At 42.6% G+C, this 24,407-nt stretch overlaps 1 protein-coding gene across 1 annotated transcript in view; it reads right to left on the bottom strand.

Moving 5' to 3' along the window:
- The window catches only part of LOC117506628 (poly(rC)-binding protein 2-like), a 33,188-nt gene extending 10,905 nt beyond the window's left edge, over positions 1-22,283 (bottom strand). The window contains exons 1-9 of the mRNA XM_034166156.1: positions 22,254-22,283; positions 22,130-22,163; positions 21,917-22,033; positions 13,847-13,979; positions 13,543-13,670; positions 13,302-13,376; positions 6,392-6,491; positions 5,305-5,357; positions 4,947-5,116 (exon numbers count right to left, since the gene is read on the bottom strand). Of these exons, the coding sequence (XP_034022047.1) occupies positions 4,947-5,116; positions 5,305-5,357; positions 6,392-6,491; positions 13,302-13,376; positions 13,543-13,670; positions 13,847-13,979; positions 21,917-21,940 (683 nt within the window). The 5' untranslated portion in view covers positions 21,941-22,033; positions 22,130-22,163; positions 22,254-22,283. The remainder of the gene's footprint in view (positions 1-4,946; positions 5,117-5,304; positions 5,358-6,391; positions 6,492-13,301; positions 13,377-13,542; positions 13,671-13,846; positions 13,980-21,916; positions 22,034-22,129; positions 22,164-22,253) is intronic.
- Between the last annotated feature and the right edge of the window lie 2,124 nt (positions 22,284-24,407).

Genomic DNA, 24,407 nt, shown 5'->3' with positions numbered 1-24,407 from the left:
GTCAAAATGAAAATAACAGGAAATTTTATGAATAAATTTGTCCAAACTGTTGAATATACAAATGAAACTGCATGATAAATGTGAAAATAAAATGCTCAACTGTTATAATATGCACATCATCATCTTCAACCGCTTATCCGGGATCAGGTCGTGGGGCAGCAGCTCTAACAGTGGACCGCAGACTTCCCGTTCCCATGCCACACTGACCACCTCTGACTGGGTGATCCCGAGGAGTTCCCAGGCAAGTGTGGAGACATAATCTCTCTAGCTAGTCCTGGGTCTTCCCCGGGGTCTCCACCCAGATGGACATGACTGGAACACCTCCCTAGCGAGGCGCCCAAGCGGCATCCTTACCAGATGTCAGAACCACCTCAGCTGGCTCCTTTCGATGCAAAGGAGCAATGGCTCTACTCCAAGCTCCCCACAGAGTACTGAACTTTTCACCCTCTCTCTAAGGGAGACACCAGCCACCCTCCTAATGAAGTCCATTTCGGCCACTTGTACCTGTGATCTAGTTCTTTATGTCATGACCCACAGGCCAGAATAGGAACAAAGACTGACCAGTAGATCGAGAGCTTCGCCTTTTGGCTCAGCTCCCTTTTCATCACAACAGTACAGTAGAGTGAATGATACACCGCCCCTGCAGCGCCAATTCTCTGGCCAATCTCACGCTCCATTGTCCCCATGCTCGTGAACAAGACCCCGAGGTACTTGAACTCCTTCACTTGGGTCAAGACCGTATTCCCTACCTGTAGTAGGCAATCCATCCGTTTCCTGCTGAGAACCATGGCCTCAGATTTAGAGGTGCTGATCCTCATCCCAGCCGCTTCACACTCAGCTGCGAACTGATCCAGTGAGTGTTGGAGGTCACAGGTCGATGAAGCCAACAGGACCACATCTGCAAAAAGCAGTGACTAGACCCTGAGCCCACCAAACGGGAAACCCTCCTCCCCCGACTACGCCTCAATATCCTGTCCATGAATATCACAAACAGGATTGGTGACAAGGCGCAGCCCTGGTGGAGGCCGACCCCCACCAGAAACGAGTCCAACGTGCTGCAGATCACCCGAACACAGCTCTCGCTTTGTGAGTAAAGAGATTGGATGGTCCTGAGAAGTATCTTCCACAGTATCTCCCGGGGTACCTGATCATATGCCTTCTCCAAGTCCACAAAGCACATGCAGACTGGATGGGCATAATCCCAGGCACCCTCCAGGATCCTTGTGAGAGTGAAGAGCTGGTCGGTTGTTCCACGACCAGGACGGAACCCGCATTGTTCCTCTTCAATCAGAGGTTCGACTATCGAACCCTCCTTTCCAGCACCCTGGAGAAGACTTTACCAGGAAGGCAGAGTAGTGTGATGCCCCTGTAGCAAGCACACAGTCTCTTGTCCCCCTTTTTAAATATGGGGACCACCACCCCAGTTTGCCACTCCCTAGGCACTGTCCCAGACTTAAACGCATCCAAGACAATCCCTCCACACCCAGAGCCTTCAGCATTTCTGGAGGATCTCATCAACCCCTTGCCTCGCCACTGCAGAGTTGTTTGACTACATCAGTGACTTCCGCCAGAGAAACTGATGAAAATCCTCCATCAGCTTCCAGCTCTGCCCCTACTATAGAGGGTGCTCCGGTCTGATGCAGGAGATCCTCATAGTGGTCCTTCCACCGCCAGATTACATCCTCAGTTGAGGTCAACAGAGTCCCATCTTTACTGTAGACAACTTGGATGGTTCCCCGTTTTCCCCTCCTGAGGTGCCTCACAGTCCACCAGAAGCACCTTGGTGCAGACCGAAAGTCCTTCTCCATGGTTGCTCCAAACGCCCACACCCGCTACTTTTCCTCCCCCACAGCAAAGGCTGCTGCCTTTCGGGCCTGTCGGTACACTGCAACTGCCTCCAGAGTCCTCCAAGATAACATATCCCGGTAGGACTCCTTCAGTCGGACGGCTTCCCTGACCACCGTTGTCCACCACGGCGTTCGAGGGTTGCCGCCCCTTGATGCACCCAAGACCTTCAGGCCACAGCTCCCTGCTGCAGCTTCAGCAATGGAAGCTTTGAACATTGCCCATTCTGGTTCAATGTCCCCAACATCCACAGGGATGCTAGAAAAGCTCTGCCGGAGGTGTGAGTTGAAGATCTGTCAGACAGCGGGCTCCTCCAGACATTTCCAGTTCACCTGCACTATCCGTTTGGGCTTACCAGGTCTGTCTAAAGTCCTCCCCATCCTCTGATCCAACTCACCACCAGATGGTGATCAGTTGACAGATCTGCCTCTCTCTTCACCCAAATGTCCAGAACATGTGGCCTCAGATCAGAGGATACGATCACAAAATCGATCATTGATCTTCAGCCTGGGGTGCTCTGGTACCATGTACACTCATGAGCATCCTTATGTTCGAACATGGTGTTGGTTACTGACATCCGTGACCAGCACAGACGTCCAATAACAAACAACCATTCGAGTTTAGCTTGGGGAGGCCGTTCCTCCCAATCATGCCTCTCCAGGTGTCCCTGTCATTGCCCACGTGTGCGTTGAAGTCCCCCAGCAGAACAATGGAGTCTCACAACAGAGCCCCATACGGGACTCCATTCAAGGACTCCAAGAAGGCCGAACACTCCAAACTGCTGTTCAATGCATACGCACAAACAGTCAGAGGTCCTGGACTTTCACTGCCAACCATGGGACAGCGCACCCAACACCAGCGGTTTCCCCTGCAGGTGGTGAGCCCACAGAGGCTTCAGACAACACAGCTCTCAGGTTCATAGCAGCACACAAACCTCTCCACCATGATAAGGTGATGGATTCCGGAGAGGAACCATCAAGTGCATATATTATGCACTCTCTCTATATTTCCAATTTTTTTTAATATGCTTTATATTTCCATATTTAATATAATCTATTTAACCAGGTTAATCCAATTGAGATCAAGATCTCTTTTGCAAGGGAGACCTGGACAATTACAAAGTTTCCAATTCACCTATAGTGGGGCAAAAAAAATATTTAGTCAGCCCCTGATTGTGCAAGTTCTCCTACTTAGAAAGATGAGAGAGGGCTGTAATTTTCAATATAGGTACACTTCAACTATGAGAGACAAAATGAGAAAAAAAAAAATTCCAGGAAATCACATTGTAGGATTTTTAAAGAATTTATTTGTAAATTATGGTGGAAAATAAGTATCTGGTCAATAATTAAAGTTCAACTCAATACTTTGTAACAATCTTTGTTGGCAATGACAGAGGTCAAACGTTTCCTGTAAGTCTTCACCAGGTTTGCACACACTGTAGCTGGTATTTTGGCCCATTCTCCACGCAGATCTCCTCTAGAGCAGTGATGTTTTGGGGCTGTTGCTGGGCAACATGGACTGTCAACCCCCTCAACATTTTTTCTATGGGGTTGAGGTCTGGAGACCGGGATGACACCAGGACCTTGAAAAGCTTTTTACGGAGCCACTCCTTCGTTGCCCGAGCGGTGTGTTTGGGATCATTGTCATGCCAGAAGACCCAGCCACGTTGCCTCTCCAATGCTCTCACTGATGGAAGGAGGTTTTGGCTTAAAATCTCACTATACATAGCCACGTTCATTCTTCCCTTAACTCGGATCAGTCGTCCTGTCCCCTTTGCAGAAAAACAGCCCCAAAGCATGATGTTTCCACCCCCCATGCTTCACAGTAGGTATGGTGTTCTCGGAATGAAACTCAGCATTCTTTTTCCTCCAAACACAACAAGTTGAGTTTTTGCCAAAATTTTCTATTTTGGTTTCATCTGACCACATGATAATCTCCCGATCCTCTTCTGGATCATCCATATTCTCTCTGGCAAACTTCAGACGGGCCTGGACACATACTGGCTTAAGCAGGGGGACACGCCTGGCACTGCAGGATTGGAGTCCCTGTGTGTGCAGTGTGTAGCCTTTGTTACTTTGGTCCCAGCTCTCTGCAGGTCATTCATCAGGTCTCTCCGTGTAGTTCTGGGATTTTTGTTCACGGTTCTGATCATGACCCCATGGGATGACATCTTGCGTGGAGCCCCAGATCGAGGAGATTATCAATGGTCTTGTATGTCTTACATTTTCTTACAATTGCTTCCACGGTTGATTTATTCACACCAACCTGCTTGACTATTGTAGATTCACTCTTGCCAGCCTGGTGCACATCAACAATTGTCTTCCTGGTGTCCTTCGACAGCTCTTTGGTCTTGGCCATGGTTGAGTTTGAAGTCTGACTATTTGAGGCTGTGGATAGGTGTCTTTTATACAGATGAGTTCCAACAGATGCCATTAATGCAGGTAACAGGTGGAGGACAACAGAACTTCTTAAAGAAATTGTTACAGGTCTGTGAGAGCCAGAAAACTTGCTTGTTTGTGGGTGACCAAATACTTATTATTTTCCACCATGGCTTACAATTAAATTCTTTAAAAATCCTACAATGTGATTTTCTGGATTTTTTTTTTTTTCTTCATTTTGTCTCTCATAGTTAAGTGTACCTATGTTGAAAATTACAGACCTCTCTCATCTTTCTAAGTAGGAGAACCTGCATAATCAGGGACTGACTAAATACTTTTTTACCCCACTGTAGCTGCATGTCTTTAAAAGTGGGAGGAAACCCACACAAACATGGGGGAGAACGTGCAAACTCAACACAGAAAGGCCAAAAATGGCAATCGATCCCATGACCTTCTAGCTGTGAGGCAACAATGCTAACCGCTAATCCACCATGCTGCCATTTACTTCTTTATTCTTTCACCAACTTAATTATATTTTTGGGACAGTGAATATTGTATACCAGAGGGGAGGGCAACACAGGAAAGATTTGGGAACCACTGGACTGAAACATGTTCTACATTCATGTAGACAGATGTGAGATTGTTGTACAACATTCTTATCATCTTATGTATGTGATTAAATCAGCTCCAAGGAGTTGCCAATATTTCCCCAAACAATCTCACCTGGCGCTCATGAGGTATTCTGCCAGACTGACACTGGCAGCCGTGCCTGTGATGGTGACATGGCGATCATTTGTTCCCTCCACTGGATTTGAAATCTTGATCTGGGCACCGGACATTTGTCTAATCTCATTGATCTTGGCTCCTTGGCGACCGATGATGCACCCAATAAGCTACAGTGGAGATGAATGGAAATATTACAATGCTAAAGGCTGACAAATGTAATAGTAAAAACATCCTTTGTGTGCCAAATATACCCATGTTTGATTACTTTTCAAATTTAATTTCAAATTCCACATATTCCTCTGTGAATTGTTCACCAGGGTGGGATTAAAAACTACAAATACTTGGAAGCACTTACATCATTAGGAATGGTCATCTCATGGGATGTGGTTTGGGCAGAAGCATCCATACCTTAAAAACACACAACACATTACATTTTTCCAGTATCTAAGTTGACGCCTTCAAGCTTGTTTTGTGTCACCACCAATTTTGAACCCAAAAATATTAAACTTACAATATATTTGCTTTGGCATATGCTAATTTTGTACTAGCTTTAATAGGAACTGTGACAAAGTTAAGAAAGTATTCTGAAAATATCATCAACATGACTTATACATCAAAGTTGCTTATAGCCCTTTAAAAATTACATCAGGATCATAGCTACCCAAATGTGTAGCCTAGTCTCCGTTATAGGACATCTGCAATGGTTTGTATTACAGCACATGTGCAGCTGTTCCAGTTCTTTGGTCACTTTATGCATGTAAAATGTAATCTCTCCCCATTTTATAACAGCAAGTTCTTCAAATCATATTAGGTTGTTCATGAGTAAAATGAACAGTTCCATTTTCCTCCTCTCAAACACAATCATCCACCCTTCTTTTCGAATAACTACACGACAGCAAGACCAAAATAGTGTTTTTTTTAAGCTTGTCAGCATCACAAAGGCCTGCTCTTTACTTTGCATTAAGCCCTAGAGCCTATTTCACCAAAATCACATACCCATACATTATGATTTATTTCTGAGCTTGTACAAGGTCAAAAATGCACAAGTTTGGATCAGATAAAAGACAGGCCCTAGGGGATGTAGCGGATACAAAAAACTGAAAGTAAATAATACTTGGTAGGAGTAAATTAGGTTTTTTTCCCCAAAAAATGAATTACGATTTATGTCTTTATTTGTTTGGCATTTCAACTGTGGTTAGTTCATATGTGATTGAAGTAGATAATTTTGTAGAGGAGACCTCACTTGAAATTTTGATGTATAATAAGTGTATGTTGGTGTCAGCATTGGTTAGTTATGAGTGTTCAAATGTTCCAAAACAGGGCAAGTCCCAAAATTTGGGGACTTTAGGGTTTAAGAATATCATGCTGACTGTGCAAGATGTTTTGATCTGTCAAGTTAAACCTGTGCATTGAAAGGCCAGTGGCCCTGTCTAGCTGTGTACCAGTAAATCCCTGGGTGTTTGCAGCAATGGGGAAGGGGCTCTGCTGCGTAGCCAACTGGTGAAGCTTCGTGAGCTGTGGAGAGATAGCAGCAGAGCAAGACTGAGAGAGAGAAGAGGCAGGGAGAGAAGTGGAGAAAATGGAAAATACAGGAAAGGGGAGGGGGGGAAATCAAATCAGTATACACATAAGTGAACATTCAAAATAAATAAACAAACAAATGAACTAGGTCTGCCAGCAGGTACTATACACAGGGGTCAAGCCCTGAATGTGGATCGTCCCCAGAGCCATGCGACATAATGCTACTGCAGCGATGCAGGCCTGACCCGCAGAGTGACGTGGGTGACAAGCACAATCACGCCAATTTTGTCATCAAGAGGGGTAACGGTAATCAAGAATTCCATTCTCTTAGCACTGCCACTGAATCACAGCCGTTGCTCCCATCACATGCATGAGGTGTTGTGTGTGTATGTATGTATGTATGTATGTATATATATATATATATATATATATATATATATGTCTATATATATATATATATATATATATATATAGCCCTGGTCCCACCGAAGTATGAAAGATGAGTAATATAGCCCTGGTCCCACCGAATTATGAAAGATGAGTAATGAGCCACGAAGCATGTCTTTTTTTTGGTATGAGTACAGTTATTCAACAATCGTGGGGGAATAGTGGCTCTGAGGCAGAATATTTGGCTAACGAGGCTCATCTCTGAGTGTGGTGCTAATTTCAAGAACTTCAAAATTTAGCAACAACAGCGTGGGCAGTTTGTATACAAGGTACTACGAGGATTTTAGAGGCATGTTTGTTGTGAGGACGAGGTTGTTAAAAGCCCGTTATCCAAGCACAGAACAGGCTATTCTGGCTCAGCCATCTTGCGCACTTCGTGACAATCACACCTGGTTTGTGCGCTGTATATAAAATAATTATTTTGTAGCAGATTAATCATTTTCCGTCAGAGTCTGGACGTTGAAAACACCTTTAATCACTTCTGGAATTAGAGAGGACCTTCCCCTTACCCCTTCCCTCCGTTTTGCGCGGGCACGAGACAGAGGGGCGTCTCAATTCTCTTTTTGGAGCGAGGCGGAGAGCTACAAACCCCTCCAAACGGAGTGAATCTGGATGCACACTCCGTTTAGGGGGTAAGAGGAGCTTACCGCTGTCTCCAAAGAAACAAACATGGTGCCGAAAGAGCTGAACAAATGTAAGTGGCTTTCATTACAAATTACACTGTTTAGAAAGTTATAACTTGCCAAAAAAAAAAAAAAAAAAAAAAGGAAATTGCCTATGACAGCAATGTCATCATGAAAAGTTGATTTATTTCAGTAATTCCATTCAAAAAGTGAAACTTGTATAATGTATACATTCATTCCATACAGACTGATATATTTCAAGTGTTTATTTTAATTACTAAATTAATTACTAATCAATGATTAATCAATTAACAATATAAATTAATGACTGAATTATTAACAGTAATTAATTATTAATGATATTATTATTATAAATGACTAATTATTAATACCACAAAATTCTCCGACATGATTGCAATGCATCGAAGAAATCTGTGACTTCTATTCCTTTGCATTTACACAGAAAGGCGAGAAAATAAAAAGGAGCAAACAGACTACTGCAACAAGCTGCGCTTCGGTTGCCATGTTGACAAACAGTGAAGATGGCAGTTTGAGGGGAGCAGTTTTTTTTCCCCGTAAGGCAGTGGGGTGTCTCAATTCAATGGGCTAGAGGCATACCCCTTTGCCTTACCCCTTGTTTTAAAGGGGTAGGCGTAGAGGTAGGGCCAAGGAGAAGGGGAACAAAAGAGAATTGAGATTGGGCCCAGATGTGGGAGAGCTGGAGGTTTGGACCAAACCCATGCCTAAATGCATACCAACGTTGCGTTACATGGTGCTACATGGATCATATGCGGTGACATAAGCCATTTGAGGATGGACGGGGCTCAAATGACAGGTCTGTTGTGGCTCATTAGAGGCTGATAGCTGGCACATGCGAGGTACAGAGAGGCTTCGTTATAGCAGATACGTGACAGATTTATAAATCTATCATTATTCGAATAATCACTGACAAATCCATACGTGGCTCATTATTTGTGGCTTTATTATTTGGTGGGACCAAGGCCTATGGTGTTTGCTCCAGTCTGTCCATCTATATTTGTCAATATTCAAAATCTAATATTATTCATATACACAACCCCTGGCAAAAATTATGGACTCACCGGCCTCGGAGGATGTTCATTCAGTTGTTTAATTTTGTAGAAAAAAAGCAGATCACAGACATGACACAAAACTAGTCATTTCAAATGGCAACTTTCTGGCTTTAAGAAACACTATAAGAAATCAGAAAAAAAAAAACTGTGGCAGTCAGTAACGGTTACTTTTTTAGACCAAGCAGAGGGAAAAAAATATGGAATGACTCAATTCTGAGGAATAAATTATGGAATCACCCTGTAAATTTTCATACCCAAAACTAACACCTGCATCAAATCAGATCTGCTCGTTAGTCTGCATCTAAAAAGGAGTGATCACACCTTGGAGAGCTGTTGCACCAAGTGGACTGACATGATCATGGCTCCAACACGAGAGATGTCAATTGAAACAAAGGAAAGTATTATCAACTCTTAAAAGAGGGTAAATCATCACACAATGTGCAAAAGATGTTGGTTGTTCACAGTCAGCTGTGTCTAAACTCTGGACCAAATACAAACAACATGGGAAGGTTGTTAAAGGCAAACATACTCGTAGACCAAGGAAACCATCAAAGAGTCAAGACAGAAAACTTAAAGCAATATGTCTCAAATATCGAAAATGCACAACAAATGAGGAACGAATGGGAGGAAACTGGAGTCAACGTCTGTGACCGAACTGTAAGAAACCGCCTAAAGGGAATGGGATTTACATACAGAAAAGCTAACGAAAGCCATCATTAACACCTAAACAGAAAAAAAACAAGGGTTGCAATGGGCTAAGGAAAAGCAATCGTGGACTGTGGATGAAAGTCATATTCAGTGATGAATCTCGAATCTGTATTGGGCAAGGTGATGATGCTGGAACTTTTGTTTGGTGCCATTCCAATGAGATTTATAAAGATGACTGCCTGAAGAGAACATGTAAATGTCCACAGTCATTGATGATATGGGGCTGCATGTCAGGTAAAGGCACTGGGGAGATGGCTGTCATTACATCATCAATAAATGCACAGGTTTACATTGATATTTTGGACACTTTTCTTATCCCATCAATTGAAAGGATGTTTGGGGATGATGAAATCATTTTTCAAGATGATAATGCATCTTGTCAGAGCAAAAAACTGTGAAAACATTCCTTGCAAAAAAGACACACAGGGTCAATGTCATGGCCTGCAAATAGTCCGGATCTTAATCCAATTGAAAATCTTTGGTGGAAGTCGAAGAAAATGGTCCATGACAAGCAATCAGAGAAAGTTGGAGCCAGACTGATGAAGAGTATTGTTTGTCACTCATTAAGACCATGCCTCAGAGACTGCAAGCTGTTGTAAAAGCCAGAGGTGGTGCAACAAAATACTAGTGATGTGTTGGAGCGTTGTTTTTCATGATTCCATAATTTTTTCCTCAGAATTGAGTGATTCCATATTTTTTTCCCTCTGCTTGGTCTAAAAAAGTAACCGTTACTGACTTCCACAATTTTTTTTCCTGATTTCTTATAGTGTTTCTTAAAGCCAGAAAGTTGCCATTTGAAATGACTTTAGTTTTGTGTCATGTCTGTGATCTCCTTTTTTTCTACAAATTAAACAACTGAATGAACATCCTCCGAGGCCGGTAATTCCATAATTTTTGCCAGGGGTTGTAGTAATATTCCTCAAGGTTTTTGATGACAGTAGGAACGTCAAACAGACCACAGTCAGAGCGGTGACCATCTGCTTTGGCCATACTACCAGCAACCAAATAAATAAATAAAACAAAGCATTGTAAAACATGCAGAGAGAAAGAAATGTTGCAGCTCAGCAATCATTTACATGTTGGAGCCTAGTAGTCGAAACAATTAAAGGCTCATCCAAAGCAGAGTCTCAGTAAATGGACAGCAATTGGTGAGTCAGCGGTCAATAACAGTGTGGGAGTTTCAGGCCAAAATCCATTTTCCTTTTTTACATTATATACAATTCTGGTACTGCAGTAAGATTACCCAGTCTTTATCATCCCTAAAATTTTCAGCTTGATAAAGTTCCTGCATTGTAACTAGTTTGTTTTGACATTTAATTTAGACAAATGTTGCAACAGCAAAAAAAAATCATATAATTACAGTACAATTCCACAAAAAGTAAAAGGATACCAACACTCATGCTGTAGTTTGCTACAAGAACATGCAGAGCAATGAATGCTCCAATTTCAGAACAAAAATTATGCAAGTTATTGGTTGAAATAAAAAAGGATTAATAAATGAAATTATATACTGTGGTGAATGTTTGGTCTCCAAAGTAAAGGTCAATGTCCATTGGATTACATGACTTCTGACATATGTTACCCTGTAACATGATAACTAACCATGACAGATGGTGCAAACTATTCCTTTTAGAACCCTATTAACCCAAACAATAATGTGCATCTTGTTTACTGAAATTGGAGCAACTTTAACCTTTGTCCGCATTTGTGTCATTTTTACCCACACCATTCAGTAATAGTTAGTCCAAACTATACCTTTTTGGAATAATTATGATAAGACAAATAATGTAGTATAGTTTTCTACATGATTGGAGCATTTTTTACCTCTCTGTAATTCTTCATTGACCCCTAAGTGGCTACAGTTACCACCCTGGGATGGTTTATACATTTTTCTGTAGGCCACGTACACTGAGGCTGGATTCTAAGTGCCGTTTAGTCACCCTAAGTGGTACGGAAAACCTGCTTGGGCCATGGACTACAAGACCTGCCATTTCTCTTTTCTCCACTTTGAAAGAAATCCAACTTATGAACAGAACTCATGTAAACCAGGTTTTTCTGATTATCAAATTACTAAAGTGCATGTCAACGCGAGAGATCCGATGATTACAGTTATCTGATTGTTATGGTCATGTAAAGCTCATCTCCCATGATCTGGCTGTGGGGAAAAAAAAACAAAAAAACAAGCACACTTAAGAAAACCCTCCTCTATACAACTTCATCATAAAACTGGATAATCAGGGATACAAAATAACCTCATATAAAAACAATAATAATACTAAAGCAAACAGAGCTCTGGTATTGGAATAGTATCATATCGGCAGATATCCAAATTCCGGTATATCTGGATTGGAAGTGAAAATATGTGGATCGGTGCATCCTTAGACTCTTCCTCCTTAATGGGGGTCTCATGCTCATTCATGAGTCTCAGGATGTACTGGTTAGAGAAGCAGATGTGCTGGGCCACAGTATGATGAGACAAAGTGGTAGCACAGTCACAATTATTACAATATTCACCAACGCAATTATTTTTCATATTCGCAATTACCGTGAATTATTGATTTTACCACAAAGCATAAAACGACTCAGAATCTGACGTCATTGTGCTGCTGCCTCGCTCACTCTGTTTCGCTGTCGTCTTAAGGCAGGACAATAACATGGAGGCTGAGGAGCGATCTGTCCTGCCGTTTGGATAAGACGGCCGATTAAAACAGCGGCCGTTTTCTTCAAAGCCGTGTAAAATGCAGAGTTTACCAAAGGAGCTGTGTGTGTGTGTGTGCGCGCGCGCACACAGAGTCAACAGGCTGCAGACTGCGAGGGAGGGGTGGGGGAGGGAGATTCCTGAATGGAGGCGTGACATGCTGCTGACAACCATCAGTGCACGTGAGACAGCGAGCGCGGAGCAGAGAGAGGATTTTAACCAGAGTGAACATGTTAAAAAAACAAAACCAAAACGTGGAGCTGCTTTTACTTCTCTCTGAACTTTCTCTCCCGGTGTGATTCTGCCGTTACCGTCCTGTTCACAACATGTGCGCGTCGTATACTGAATTTATGAGATCATGAGATGAAATAAACGGTCAAATATCTTTAAAACTTATTTAAAAAATGAGAATATATGAATGAATGTGGAGAAGCTGTGGTGATGTTCAGACGCACAGATCACAAAAAGCAGGTGAGAACTCTGAACTTTAACAGCTGTTATTTTCCAAAAGTATTTATTTGCTCAATCTTGACCTTAATGTAGTGTTTAAGCACAAAATATGACTGATGTGGAGAAACAATTTCAGAAATGCAACAGAAACAACCACAAATCATAAAAGTTGGGACTGTATGTAAAATGAAGATAAAAATAAAACGTTGCACTATTCCCAGTTTCTCCACTCACAGAAGCCAACGTTCTTCCAGAGTTGTATAATTATACTACGATAGTAGAATATAAAGAAGGGAAAAAAGAAAAAAAAAAATAGACCATATATTCGTCAATCGCAATTATTTGTCTGACAATTAATCGTCTCAAGAAATTCCTAATCGTGACAGCCCTACAAAGTGGCCCATTCCTTTCGTCGCGGGCTTATCCCTTACACCACCCATTAGTCAGGTACCCCTTTCACTGCTAGGTGGGAAGGAGGGGGAGTCATCAGGTGCTGGTCCCAGCTGGGACTTAAACCAGCAACCTTCTGCATAGCAAGGTCAGTGCTCCAACCACAGATTGATCATGCTCACCCCTCATGTACTGCTACACTTACATTCCTTCCCTCAAGCTCCTCCTCACATCACAAAGTGATACTCAGTAGGGAAGTCATCAACATGATTAACGAAAGCCAAATCAATGCAGATTTTATAGTATTTAATGTCCCTCTAAAACATACATCCAAGACACCTGACCGCTTAAATGATACCAAATGGCAGCAAATACTGCTTATGAACATTAGAGTGGAATCCTCATCGACGAGTGTCATGTGTACCTGTCCACCTGCGAAGATGACTGGAGACCCTGAAGGCTTGGGTCGGTAGGGGATTGTGACCCCTTTAGGTGGAGACTGCACGGGGGGGGGGGGGTATAAAACCACACAGCAGATTGTATCATTCAAATGTTACAAAATCATATTGGTCATCAGTTAAGTTTAGTTTTTTTTTTTTAAACTAAAATGCAACAGACCGTCGTGCATCACAGTGTTTTTTTCAAGACCTTGAGAGTCCATTTACCTCACAGCATGACCACACAGATCTGCTTAACGCACTCAATCTAGACTGCGGAGTGCCAGCAATGGTGATCGCACGCTCTGTGGAGTTGGGAAGCATATCTCCTTCCACTTGTACTGCGCACCGGTTGACTAGAGCAAAAAGATTGAATAAAGCATGTGAAAAAAAAAATCACTTCACATCTAACTCCTGCAAGACCAAAAGGGACAGTCAGGCTTAAGGAAAACATAATCACTTCACATCCACTCCCCACCGTCACTTGCCACTCCAGTGTGGTGCTGAACAGTACATAAAATACACTACAGACCTCTCGAATCTCCTTGATCTTGCAGCCACCCTTTTCCAATAAGGGAGCCACACTGACTGGCAGGCACCCCAATGCGCAGAGTACCTGGAGGCTTGCTGGCAGCTGTGCTGTTTGTCATTGAGCTGCTTATATCCTAGCAAATAAATAACTAAAAAAACTCAAAATCAACATATTATACTAAGAAAGACTGCAACAAGTGGTATAGTCAACATCCACAAAACAGCTACAATAAGGCAGGCCAGGTCAGTTCAAGTCTGGGAGCATGTGCCATATCACCACACCAAAGAATTTCTTTAGGGCCTGGATGGCAATCACCCAGAGACAAAATGGTCTCCACCACTTCCCAAAACCAGCCATCTCTTGGATCTTACTGATATGTGTGCATTCCCTTGGGCCATTCCAGTTGCTTGGGTCTGCAAAACTGAGGCACCTGCTTGCTGGATAGTGTGCCACATGGTCCAAAACGTTGTAGCCGACATCTTCACAATGCAAGTAGTACACCTCAGTCTCCTTAAGTGTCCAAGGAGCCTCAAAAACATTCAGTTGTTGCCTTCCTCATTGGCTAGAATCCAGTGGAGCATAGTCTCACAACTATATAGAAAGCACCATGACCCTAAAGACATGGACCTTCAATGTGGAGTCTGGCCAATAAATCAGCAAGCAGATGTATGGTTGTATTCAAAATAATGACGCTTTTTAAAGAAGTGAGTAAAGCTCAAAATCCTCCTATCTTTTATTTCATACATACACTTGCATTGGGAACACTGTATATCTAGTCCAAAACAAAACCGTAAGGAAATTGTACAGAATATCTATCTATCTATTAGGGATGTAACAATATACAAAATCACGGTCGTTACGTACCTCGGTTTTGAGGTCACAGTTCAGTTCATTTTCAGTACAGTATGGGAACAAAATGCAAAACCTAAATTTGCTTGTTGTTTAAACCAACAATTTATTGTAACATTATACAAACAGGAAAATAAAATAATTGCAAAGCGCTGCCTGGTAATACGTTCAATAAAATGTTGGCAAATAAACAACAAATTTATGAAATATTATAAAAAATAAATTCCTAGTAAACAGCTTTTAACAAAATCTTTCCACAAGTAAAGCGCAGCACAACGGTTTCCAGCATGAAGCCTGGTTCAATTTTATTCAACCTTCCTATTTTTTGCCAGAAAAATTAACGTGTCCAAAACCTGTCACACTGCATAAGGAATTTCTGTTAAGAAAATTAATTTAAAGCATCCCTTTACTTTTGTACAATTTATTTTATTTTCTATCTCCTATTAACTGTTAATGTTTGTTATATCTTTTTAAATAAAACGTTTTGAAAACAAAAACATTGTGGGAGAGGCAAAAAATTGGGTAAAACCACTTTAAAAATATTTAGAAACACAAATAAACTTGATTCTTGTTTATTTATTTATTTTGCCATTAAAAATTGGCCATCACTTATTAAAGTAAATAACTTCTCAAGGCCAGGGCTTCTTCAAAGTCTGGGGGACTATTTAATCACAGCGCAGCAAACAAGGCGAGTAGGCTGAGCGAGTTCGAGTGAGGAGGATTGTAGATATCCCTCCTCTCAGTGCTTTAGTTTACAGACAGACTGCTGCAGCGGAGGAGGTGGGAGACCCGCTGCCTCTCAGTGATAACAGGGACTTTCACTTTCAGTCGCCAAACATCAGAAAAGTCTCAGGTAGCGCCAGGAAAAGTAGGTAGATTGTCGATAGTTGCTTTTGAGAAAATAAGTCATTACGAGGGTTTGGAAAGTCGCCAGATTTAGTGAGAAAGTTGCCAAGTTGGCAATACTAAATATCAAACACACCCAACGCGCACGCTAACCACAATTTTTGAGAACTGCTTCAATCTGTGTTGCATAGGATCGACCAACTTCTGGCACCTGTAAACAGGCATTCCAGCCCAAGAAGATTGGCTACATTCCATAATTCCTCTGTATTTCTTGGTTTTGCCTCAGAAACTATTTTTTTATGCCCAACCCCCAGGCATCGGACATTAACGCTTGTCCGATTGTCTGGGACAACGTAAAATGGATTGGATAAGCATAGCTCTATATCGTTGTCCGACCAGACGAGTGGGTTTTTTTTTTTTATTTAAAACGTTCAAATTCTTTATTTTCATCACTCAGAATCAAATACCTGACAACCTTTTGTTTCTTATTTACATCACATCTTGTCTCGCACCTCATGAGGAAAGCGTCTTTGGTTGTTCCCGCCACTTCTCCATGCAGCGGACAATCGGAAAACATGATATCAATGTGTGCGCAAGACCACTGTATGGAGTGTGTGTTCACAGTAGAGGCTGACATTTTGTCGGGAATCCCACGGGTCACGGGATGGGAGTCAACTTTGCCATTATCACATGATTGGGACGATACGGGATTAAAATTCACGGAAGCGAGAACCGAGGTTTTAGTCAGCGAACCGTCCTGCTGTCATTTGAGTGGTCAATTTTCGAAAAAGACGGCCGAAAAAACAGCGGGCGGCTTTGCTTAAAGCCGTCTAAAATTAAGACTGGGTCCGATCGCTGCAGCCGCCTGTGTGTCCATGCGCGTGTCGGCTAGCTGCGAGGAGGGAGGGGGGGCGGGGAGGGCGGCGCTGAGCACCGAGTGAAAAACAACAGAAACTAAACTTGTGGCACTGCCTTTATTTCTCTGGACTGTTCTGACGGTACGTCCTGTTCACACCGTGTGCACGTGTCGGTGACAGTTATACTGAAATGATGAGATGAATAAATTGGTCACGATTCCTTAAAATGAGATATAAGAAGAACAGATAATAATAATTAAAAAACAAAAAATCCGTGTGATAAAAAAAAACTGATGTGGAGAAACTGCAGTGATGTTCAGAAGCAGAAATCATAAAGCAGCAACTCTGAACTTTAACAGGCTGTTATTTTACAAAGATATTTATTTTAGAGGGCTTAATGTAGTTGTTTTATGTTCAAGCACAAAACGGTGACTGAGGAGGAGAAAAAAAAAAAGAGGAAATGAACTCTAGTCTTAATAAAAGTACAAGCTGCTGAGTTTTTATTTTCAAAATTATCAGGCTGCAGTCCTGAGTTTCATTTATTTCAAAGTAAGTTACTGCTTATTATTTTCAAAAATCATGAGTCAAATCAGTCTGCATTGTTCAGTTTTTCCTGCACGTTTGTGTATTTTTTTCCTTCTTATAAGAGTTTGTTTTTTGTGTTTGAAAGTTTGAAAAAAAAAACAAAAATGTTAACACTTGTCCTTATAGCAGTTCTTTAATTTCAGAAATGGAACAGAAACAACCACAAATTAAAAAAAAGTAGGGACTGTATGTAAAATGAAGATAAAATAAAATGTTTGTTATATTACCAGTTCTCCACCTGACACCCACAGAAGCCAAACACTCTTCCAAAGCTGTGTCTTGGTGGCTTCTCTCACTTGCCTTCTTCCAGCAATGGACATTTTAGTTTTGACACTGCCTACCTGACACAGATTTACCATCAAGTACCACACTGTTTGTGTTTCTGAATGATTGATATAAATGAAGTCTAAGAAATATTCAGTGAATTGGAAATGTTCATGTATTCATCCTCTGACATTTCCCAAGAAAACTGGCTGTATTAACCAATTCTTCCATTAACAATAAACTGCCCTGTCCCAACCTTTTTTTCTTGGAAAACGCTGCAGGCCTCAAACGTAGGAATGGTCTGCAGTTACAGAAATAAAAGACAAAGTAAATGTTAGGATCATTACGTGTCCATCACTACCACATTTTGAAAAACTATAAGACCATGCATTATTTATGTTTTGTGTCTTTTAGTGAAGTGTTTTTTATTTTAATTTGGATTAAGGCAATAAGTGTCTCCCTGTATTACCACAGATGAACTGTTTCTGTTGCCACATCTTCTGAAATAAAACTGAAGAACACAAAAGCCTAACAACTAAAACAAGGAAAGTAGATGTGATAAATATTTAATCTGAATCGCAGTCTCAGAAAACGATGAAATGTAATGATTTTTGTATTTCAGCTGCAATTCTTATGTTAGAATATTAAAGTACTTACAAACAACAGAAGTATGACAGGTTTTTATTACGTGACACGTGAGAGCAAAGTATATGTGATAAATACTTAATTTGAATCTCACTCACAGGTTGCCCGGACAACCAGCTTTTTCCTACAGGACAAGTAAATTGCCAGGTTACTTGTCCTATGGACAAGTACACAATAAAACTTAATGTCAACGGCCTGCCCCACAAGTTGTCTATTGGATTCAGGTCACGGGACTGGACTGGTCACTCCATAACATTAATTTTGTTTGTCTGGAATCAAGATACTGCTCAGTTACTGATGTGTCTGGGGTCACCGTCTTGTTGAAACACCCATTTCAAAGGCATTTCCTCTTCGGCATAAGAGGACACAATCTCTCTAAAGTATTTTGATGTATTTCAAACTGACCCATGATCCTTAGTATGCAATAAATAGGCCCCACACCATAGTATGAGAAACCACCCATTTCATGATATTCCACTGATCTTCACAGCGTAAAGTGGCTGAAATTCAGTTTAGAAGGTCATCTGACAAAAACTGTCTATGGACTCTCAACCCAACAGAACAATCTGCTTTCATCAGTCCGCAAAATGCTGTGCCATTTCTCTTTAGGGCAGTCAATGTAGTCTTTGGCAAACTGCAACCTCTTCATCACATGTCGTTTTATCAACTGTAATTTTGCAGGGGATTCTTGCCCATACCTTGGCTTCACATATGCATCTTCTAATTGTTACAGAACTCACAGGTAACTTTAGACCTTCTTTGATCACCCTGGAGCTGATCACTGACTGAGTCTTTGCCATTCGTCGGCCCCTTTGAATGGTGGCTTTCAGTTTTTTCCTACATCTTTTCGGGTTTGGCTGCCATTTTAAAGCATTGGAGATCATTGTAACTGAGGCAGCCTGTATGTTTTCCTCTCCAAATAACTTTTTAATCAAAGTATGCAGTTCTCTGAACAATGTCTGGAACAACTTATTTTACTCAGATTTTCAGAGAGAAATTCAATGCAACATTTGCTGCCTTTGTCCTGAAAGGACATGTCGCACATGTCTGCTGTTTGCGGACGATGTGGTTCTGTTGGCTTCGTCAAATCAGGACCTTCAGGCGTGCACTGGGGCGGTTTGCAGCCGATGTGTGAGGCATCCGGGGATGAAATCAGCACCTCCAAATCCGAGGCCATGGCTCTCGACCGGGAAAAAGGTGCTTTGCCCTCTTCAGGTCGGTGGAGTGTCCTTGCCTCAGCGGAGGAGTTTAAGTATCTCGGGGTCTTATTCACGAGTGAGAGGGACGGATGGAGCGTGAGGTCGATAGACGGATCGGTGCAAGCGTCTGCAGTGATGCGGTCCACTGTATCGGACCGTCGTGGTGAAGAGAGAGCTGAGTAGGGGGGGCAAAGCTCTCGATTTACCGATCAATCTACGGTCCGATCCTCAACTATGGTCATGAGCTTTGGCTCATGACCGAAAGAACGATGATCGTCAGGTACAAGCGGCCGAGATGAGTTTCCCTCCACAGGGTGGCTGGGCGCTCCCTTAGAGATAGTGTGAGGAGCTCGGTCACTCGGGAGGAGCTCGGAGTCGAGCCACTGCTCCTCCACGTCGAAAGGAGTCAGTTGAGGTGGCTCGGGCATCTTTTCCGGATGCCCCCTGGACGCCTCGCTGGAGAGGGTGTTCTGGGCACGTCCCATTGGGAGGAGGCCCTTGGGAAGGACACAGGACAACGCTGGAAGGATACATCTCTCGCTGGCTTGGGAACGCCTTGGGGTTCACCCGGGGAGCTGGGGGAGGTGTGTGTGATCGGGAGGTCTGGGCAGCTTTGCTTGAGCTGCTGCCCCCGCTGACCCGACTCCGGATAAAGCGGAGAAAATAATGGATGGATGGATGAACATGTCCGCACAAGTCTCTCCGCTAATAATGCTGATCGCTGATGTATTTTATCCTCTCATTTCTGAGCATTAGCAAGTATGGCGTCAGATGAGTGACAAAACCCCACTCGCGTAAAAAATGCGTCCACGCGCGCATATAACTAATATTGACTGTAGATATTAACTTGCGTGCGAAATTCAGCATTATTTCATAACAAATTACAGAAAGTCCTAAAAAATCACCTCCCGACAACCGTCTGCAGACTGACTATGTACACCCAAAACCAATCAAAGGGAATAATGTGATTATTACCATCAGATAATTAAAACCTCTTAAATCGTGTGCAAACCATGACACCACCACCTCCCTGAAGGAGACACTTCCGGGTCAGAGAGGAGGGCTGTCAATCAAACCTCACTCTCCAGAGACGGCCAACCACAGCAGAACCAGTACTGACCTGGTTCCCTTCCCCATAGTGCTATAGTTTCAAGCGATGGCGAGCAGGAATTCTCTGCGTGCGAGCAAAATCAAGTTCGAGTGAGCAGGGCAGTGCTGGTGCTCGCTTGCGCACCTTTGTGCACAGGGCGCAGAGATAATTTGTGCGAGGCAGTTAATATCTACTGTGGAACGCAGTTTTTTTTATGCGGGTGGGGTTTTGCCACTGATCTGACGCCATATAACAAGTGCATTCCTGGAAAACATCTCACTCGCAATTCTCAGCTTGTCGGAAACACCGGAGAACTTGTTTTCGGACGTCTCTGTAGCTGTTTGTTGCGAATACCGTATACTTGAAATTGATCACAGAAGTGCACAAGTAATCTCAGTGGATCATCGGATGTCACTAACAGCCTACAGTTTAATTGTTACGATTTTGGTGCGACATGTCCTTTAAATAAGTTCCACCTGCAAGAGTCACAGAAAGAAAAATGCAGACATTGCTATTTTTTGAACAGCTTAATATTACTTTTTCTTAATTTTCTGTACAATAATAAATTTTTCTTCAGGTTTTGATTTGAAATAGAATGTGCAATATTCCCCAACGCATTCACGTTATGGAAATAAAAGCTATTTTAAGGATTTGGGGTTTACTTTTTTTCGTACACTATTTTGAACATATCGCTAAATGCATGGTATGAGCTAAATGGACTGCATTTATATAGCACTTTTGCATCTGCATCAGACGCTCAAAGCGCTATACAAATAATGCCTCGCATTCAACCAGATGTCAGGGTGCTGCCATACAAGGTGCTCACTACACAGCGGGAGCAATAGGGGATTAAAGCCCTGCCCAAGGGCCCTTAGTGATTTTCCAGTCAGGCTGGGATTTAAACCGAAGAGTTTCTGGTGTCAAGCCCAACGCCTTAACCACTAGACCAACACACCTCCCCTAGCTAGCTGCAGATAAATGGTTTTTGGTGTTTGCAATGACTGATATACAATTAAAAAGAAACAGAGACTGAAGATAAACTATGGGATGCAGTGATACATATTTCCAATGCAACCTGCCTCACTGAATTTGTTTATTTTTTTTAAGAACCCAACAAAAGCTCCCAGGCATGATAATACATCAACAATCCTCATTTATACCGACACACTCAACTTATTCGGTCACTTTGAAAGTCTTAGTGCCTGTTGGCAGCAGGACATGATGCCACCAAGCTAATGATAAAATGTCCTATATGAATTAGCGCAATGGTATGGGTCATTAGCCCGTACCACTCTTAAAATATGAATCGCTGCCTTCTGATTTGCAGTAAAGTCCCACCCGCAGCACTACTTGATTTGTTAGGACGTCACAGGTTCAGAGCTGAAGGTTGCTGTTCCACAGACTGGCACAGAAGAAGGCAGTAGTGTGCAGACTGGAGCTGTGTCGTCTATTTATTCAACTTCATATAATCTTATTTATAGTGCCTTGCACTTTTTGTGTAAAGGTCATGTTGAAAGCTTCTGTGAAGTTAAAGGAGCTGCAAAACATTTAAAGAAAGTTTTGTATTCAGATTTGTTATTCTAAATTTTAACATCATTCGAACTTTTTTTTTTTTAAACTGTAAGCGAATACCTGTATGAGCTTCCAACCCTTATCAAAAACCATAGACACATACAACTCTTCTGGAGTACAAGAAGAGAAAAAAAAAAGTAAGATGGATTAACCTGGAACCAACCTCTTCCAGCTTTTCTATGATCATAGAGAATGCTTTGAAAATGGCCGTGGTTGGACCTGCCAAAGTGATGATCCTTTCAGGACAATTGCCTTCAGAGATGTTGATGCGAGCGCCACTCTAAAAACAATGATAAAAATGAAAAATTCTAAGAAGTTTAGAGCACTCCTAATATGCCTCGTTATGCGGAAACAGAAGTCATAAAAATGGCCTCACCTCTTCTCTGCATCTTCTTCACTGATTCACCCTTCTACTGGTGAAAGATAATCAAAATCATTGGCTGAAACAAACTGCACTGCAAATTCTAACAATATTTCAATCAAATGAAATGACAGCATACCTTTCCAATTATACTCCCGACTTCTGAAATGAGAGGGGGGGGGGGGGGGTGTTAAAACTTTCTTTGAGATGGGGAGGGAATATATACGAGGTCCTATTAGAAAGTATCCAACCTTTTTTTTTTTTAAATAAAATAACATATTGGATTGTAATCACGTGTGCTTGCAGAGCCACCTTGAACCTTCATGCGCCTGCGTGATTTTTTCAAGCCCTGTCAGTTGCGTCATTCGCTATGAGCAGGCTTTGAGTGAGGAGTGGTCCAGCCCTCTGGGCGATTTTACATTGTCAGGGAAATGGCTGAGAGACTGGACGCTTTGCTTGATCAAATTTTTTAGAAACTGTGAGCACATCCATGTGGACACCATTCGAGAAATTCAGGTGGTTTTTTGGTGAAAATTTTTATTGGGCTTCAAAGACATTAAGGGATGTTACTGTCCCTTTAGGACGGCCCACAGCAGCTGTGGGGAGCGCCGAGCTCCAGGTGCATCGACAGGCTGAACGACCCATTTCATTTCTAAACGGATCGCTCTGTGACCATCGTGTGCAATTTCTCTGGTTATCACAATGAGCCTGGACATCGACTATTTTCCTGCAGATTTCACTTTTAAACAAGAGATTTGTCATGGAAACAGCCGCTCGGACGCTTCGCGCTTCACGATGGATTCGCTGCTGGACCGACACAAAACCACCACCGTTTTGGTCTCACAGGACGGCTTTGAGATGGCGTTCAGACAGCTGTCGGTGGTTTTTCAGTCGAGTGATTATCCAAGAAATGTGGACGAGCCTGGAACATGCCAGAACATGCTTCTGTGACGCTTCATCAAGGCGTTGCTGGTGGGCACATCGGCTGGCACCCGCGCGACGCGCGGAATTCCTCCGCACGTCTGTCTCAATTTGCCGAAAAAAGTGCTGATGTCCACGTCTTTTCCACAATTCCTTCAGCTGTCTGAACGCCTCTCAAAGCCGTCCTGTGAGACCAAAACGGAGGTGGTTTGTTGTCGGTCCCAGCAGCGCGGAATCCATTGTGACGCGCGAAGCGTCGCTCGGCTGTTCCATGACAAAATCTCCTTGTTAAAAAGTTGAAATCTGCAGGAAAATAGTTGATGTCCAGCTCTTTGATACCAGAGAAATTGCACACGATGGTCACGGATCACAGCGCGATCCGTTTAGAAATGGCTCGCTCAGCCTGTCGATGGCAGCTGGAGCGCGGTGTGCCCCACAGCTGCTGTGGGCCGTCTTAAAGGACAGTAACATCCCTTATGTCTTTGAAGCCCTAAAATTTTCACCAAAAACCACCCGAATTTCTCGAATGGTGTCCACATGGATGTGCCTCACAGTTTCTAAAAAAACATTTGATCAAGCAAAGCGGCAGTCTCTCAGCCATTTCCCTGACAATGAAAATCCGCAGAGAGGGCTGGACTACTCCTCACTCAAAGTCTGCTCACAGGCGAATGACGCAACCAACAGGCGTGAAAAAAATCATGCATGCGTATGAAGGTTCAAGGTTGGCTCACGCAAGCACACGTGATTCAAATCCATGTTTTTTTTTTAGATAAGGTCGGATACTTTTCTAATAGACCTCATATACACACACACAACAAAAATATAAACAACACTTTTGTTTTTGCTCCCATTTGTCATGAGCTGAACTCAAGATCTAAAACATTTTCAAGATACACAAAAGACCTATGTCTCTCAAATACTGTTCACAAATCTGTGCTAGTGAGCACTTCTCCTTTGCCAAGATAATCCATCCCACCTCACAGGTGTGTCTTAGGCTGGCCACAAACTAAGGCCGCTCTGAAATGTACAGGTTTGCTTTACTGGCGGCGTCAGCAAACCAGCCAGTATCTGGTACCATTTGCCTCACGCAGTGCAACACATCTCCTTCACATAGAGTTGATCAGGTTGTTGATTGCGGCCTGTGGAAAGTTGGTCCTCTTCAATGGCTGTGTGAAGTTGCTGGATATTGGCAGGAACTGGAACACGCTGTCGTATACACTGATCCAGAGGATCCCAAACATGCTCAATGAGTGACATGTCCAGCGAGTATGCTGGCCATGCAAGAACTGGGATGTTTTCAGCTTTCAGGCATTGTGTATAGATCCTTGCAACAGGGGGCCGTGGGTGCTGTGCGAACTAGGGCTGCAGCTAC

The sequence above is a fragment of the Thalassophryne amazonica genome, chromosome 3 (assembly GCF_902500255.1).
Source record: "Thalassophryne amazonica chromosome 3, fThaAma1.1, whole genome shotgun sequence".
NCBI classification, from domain to species: domain Eukaryota; kingdom Metazoa; phylum Chordata; class Actinopteri; order Batrachoidiformes; family Batrachoididae; genus Thalassophryne; species Thalassophryne amazonica.
This window is presented reverse-complemented; position numbering and strand designations above follow the sequence as displayed.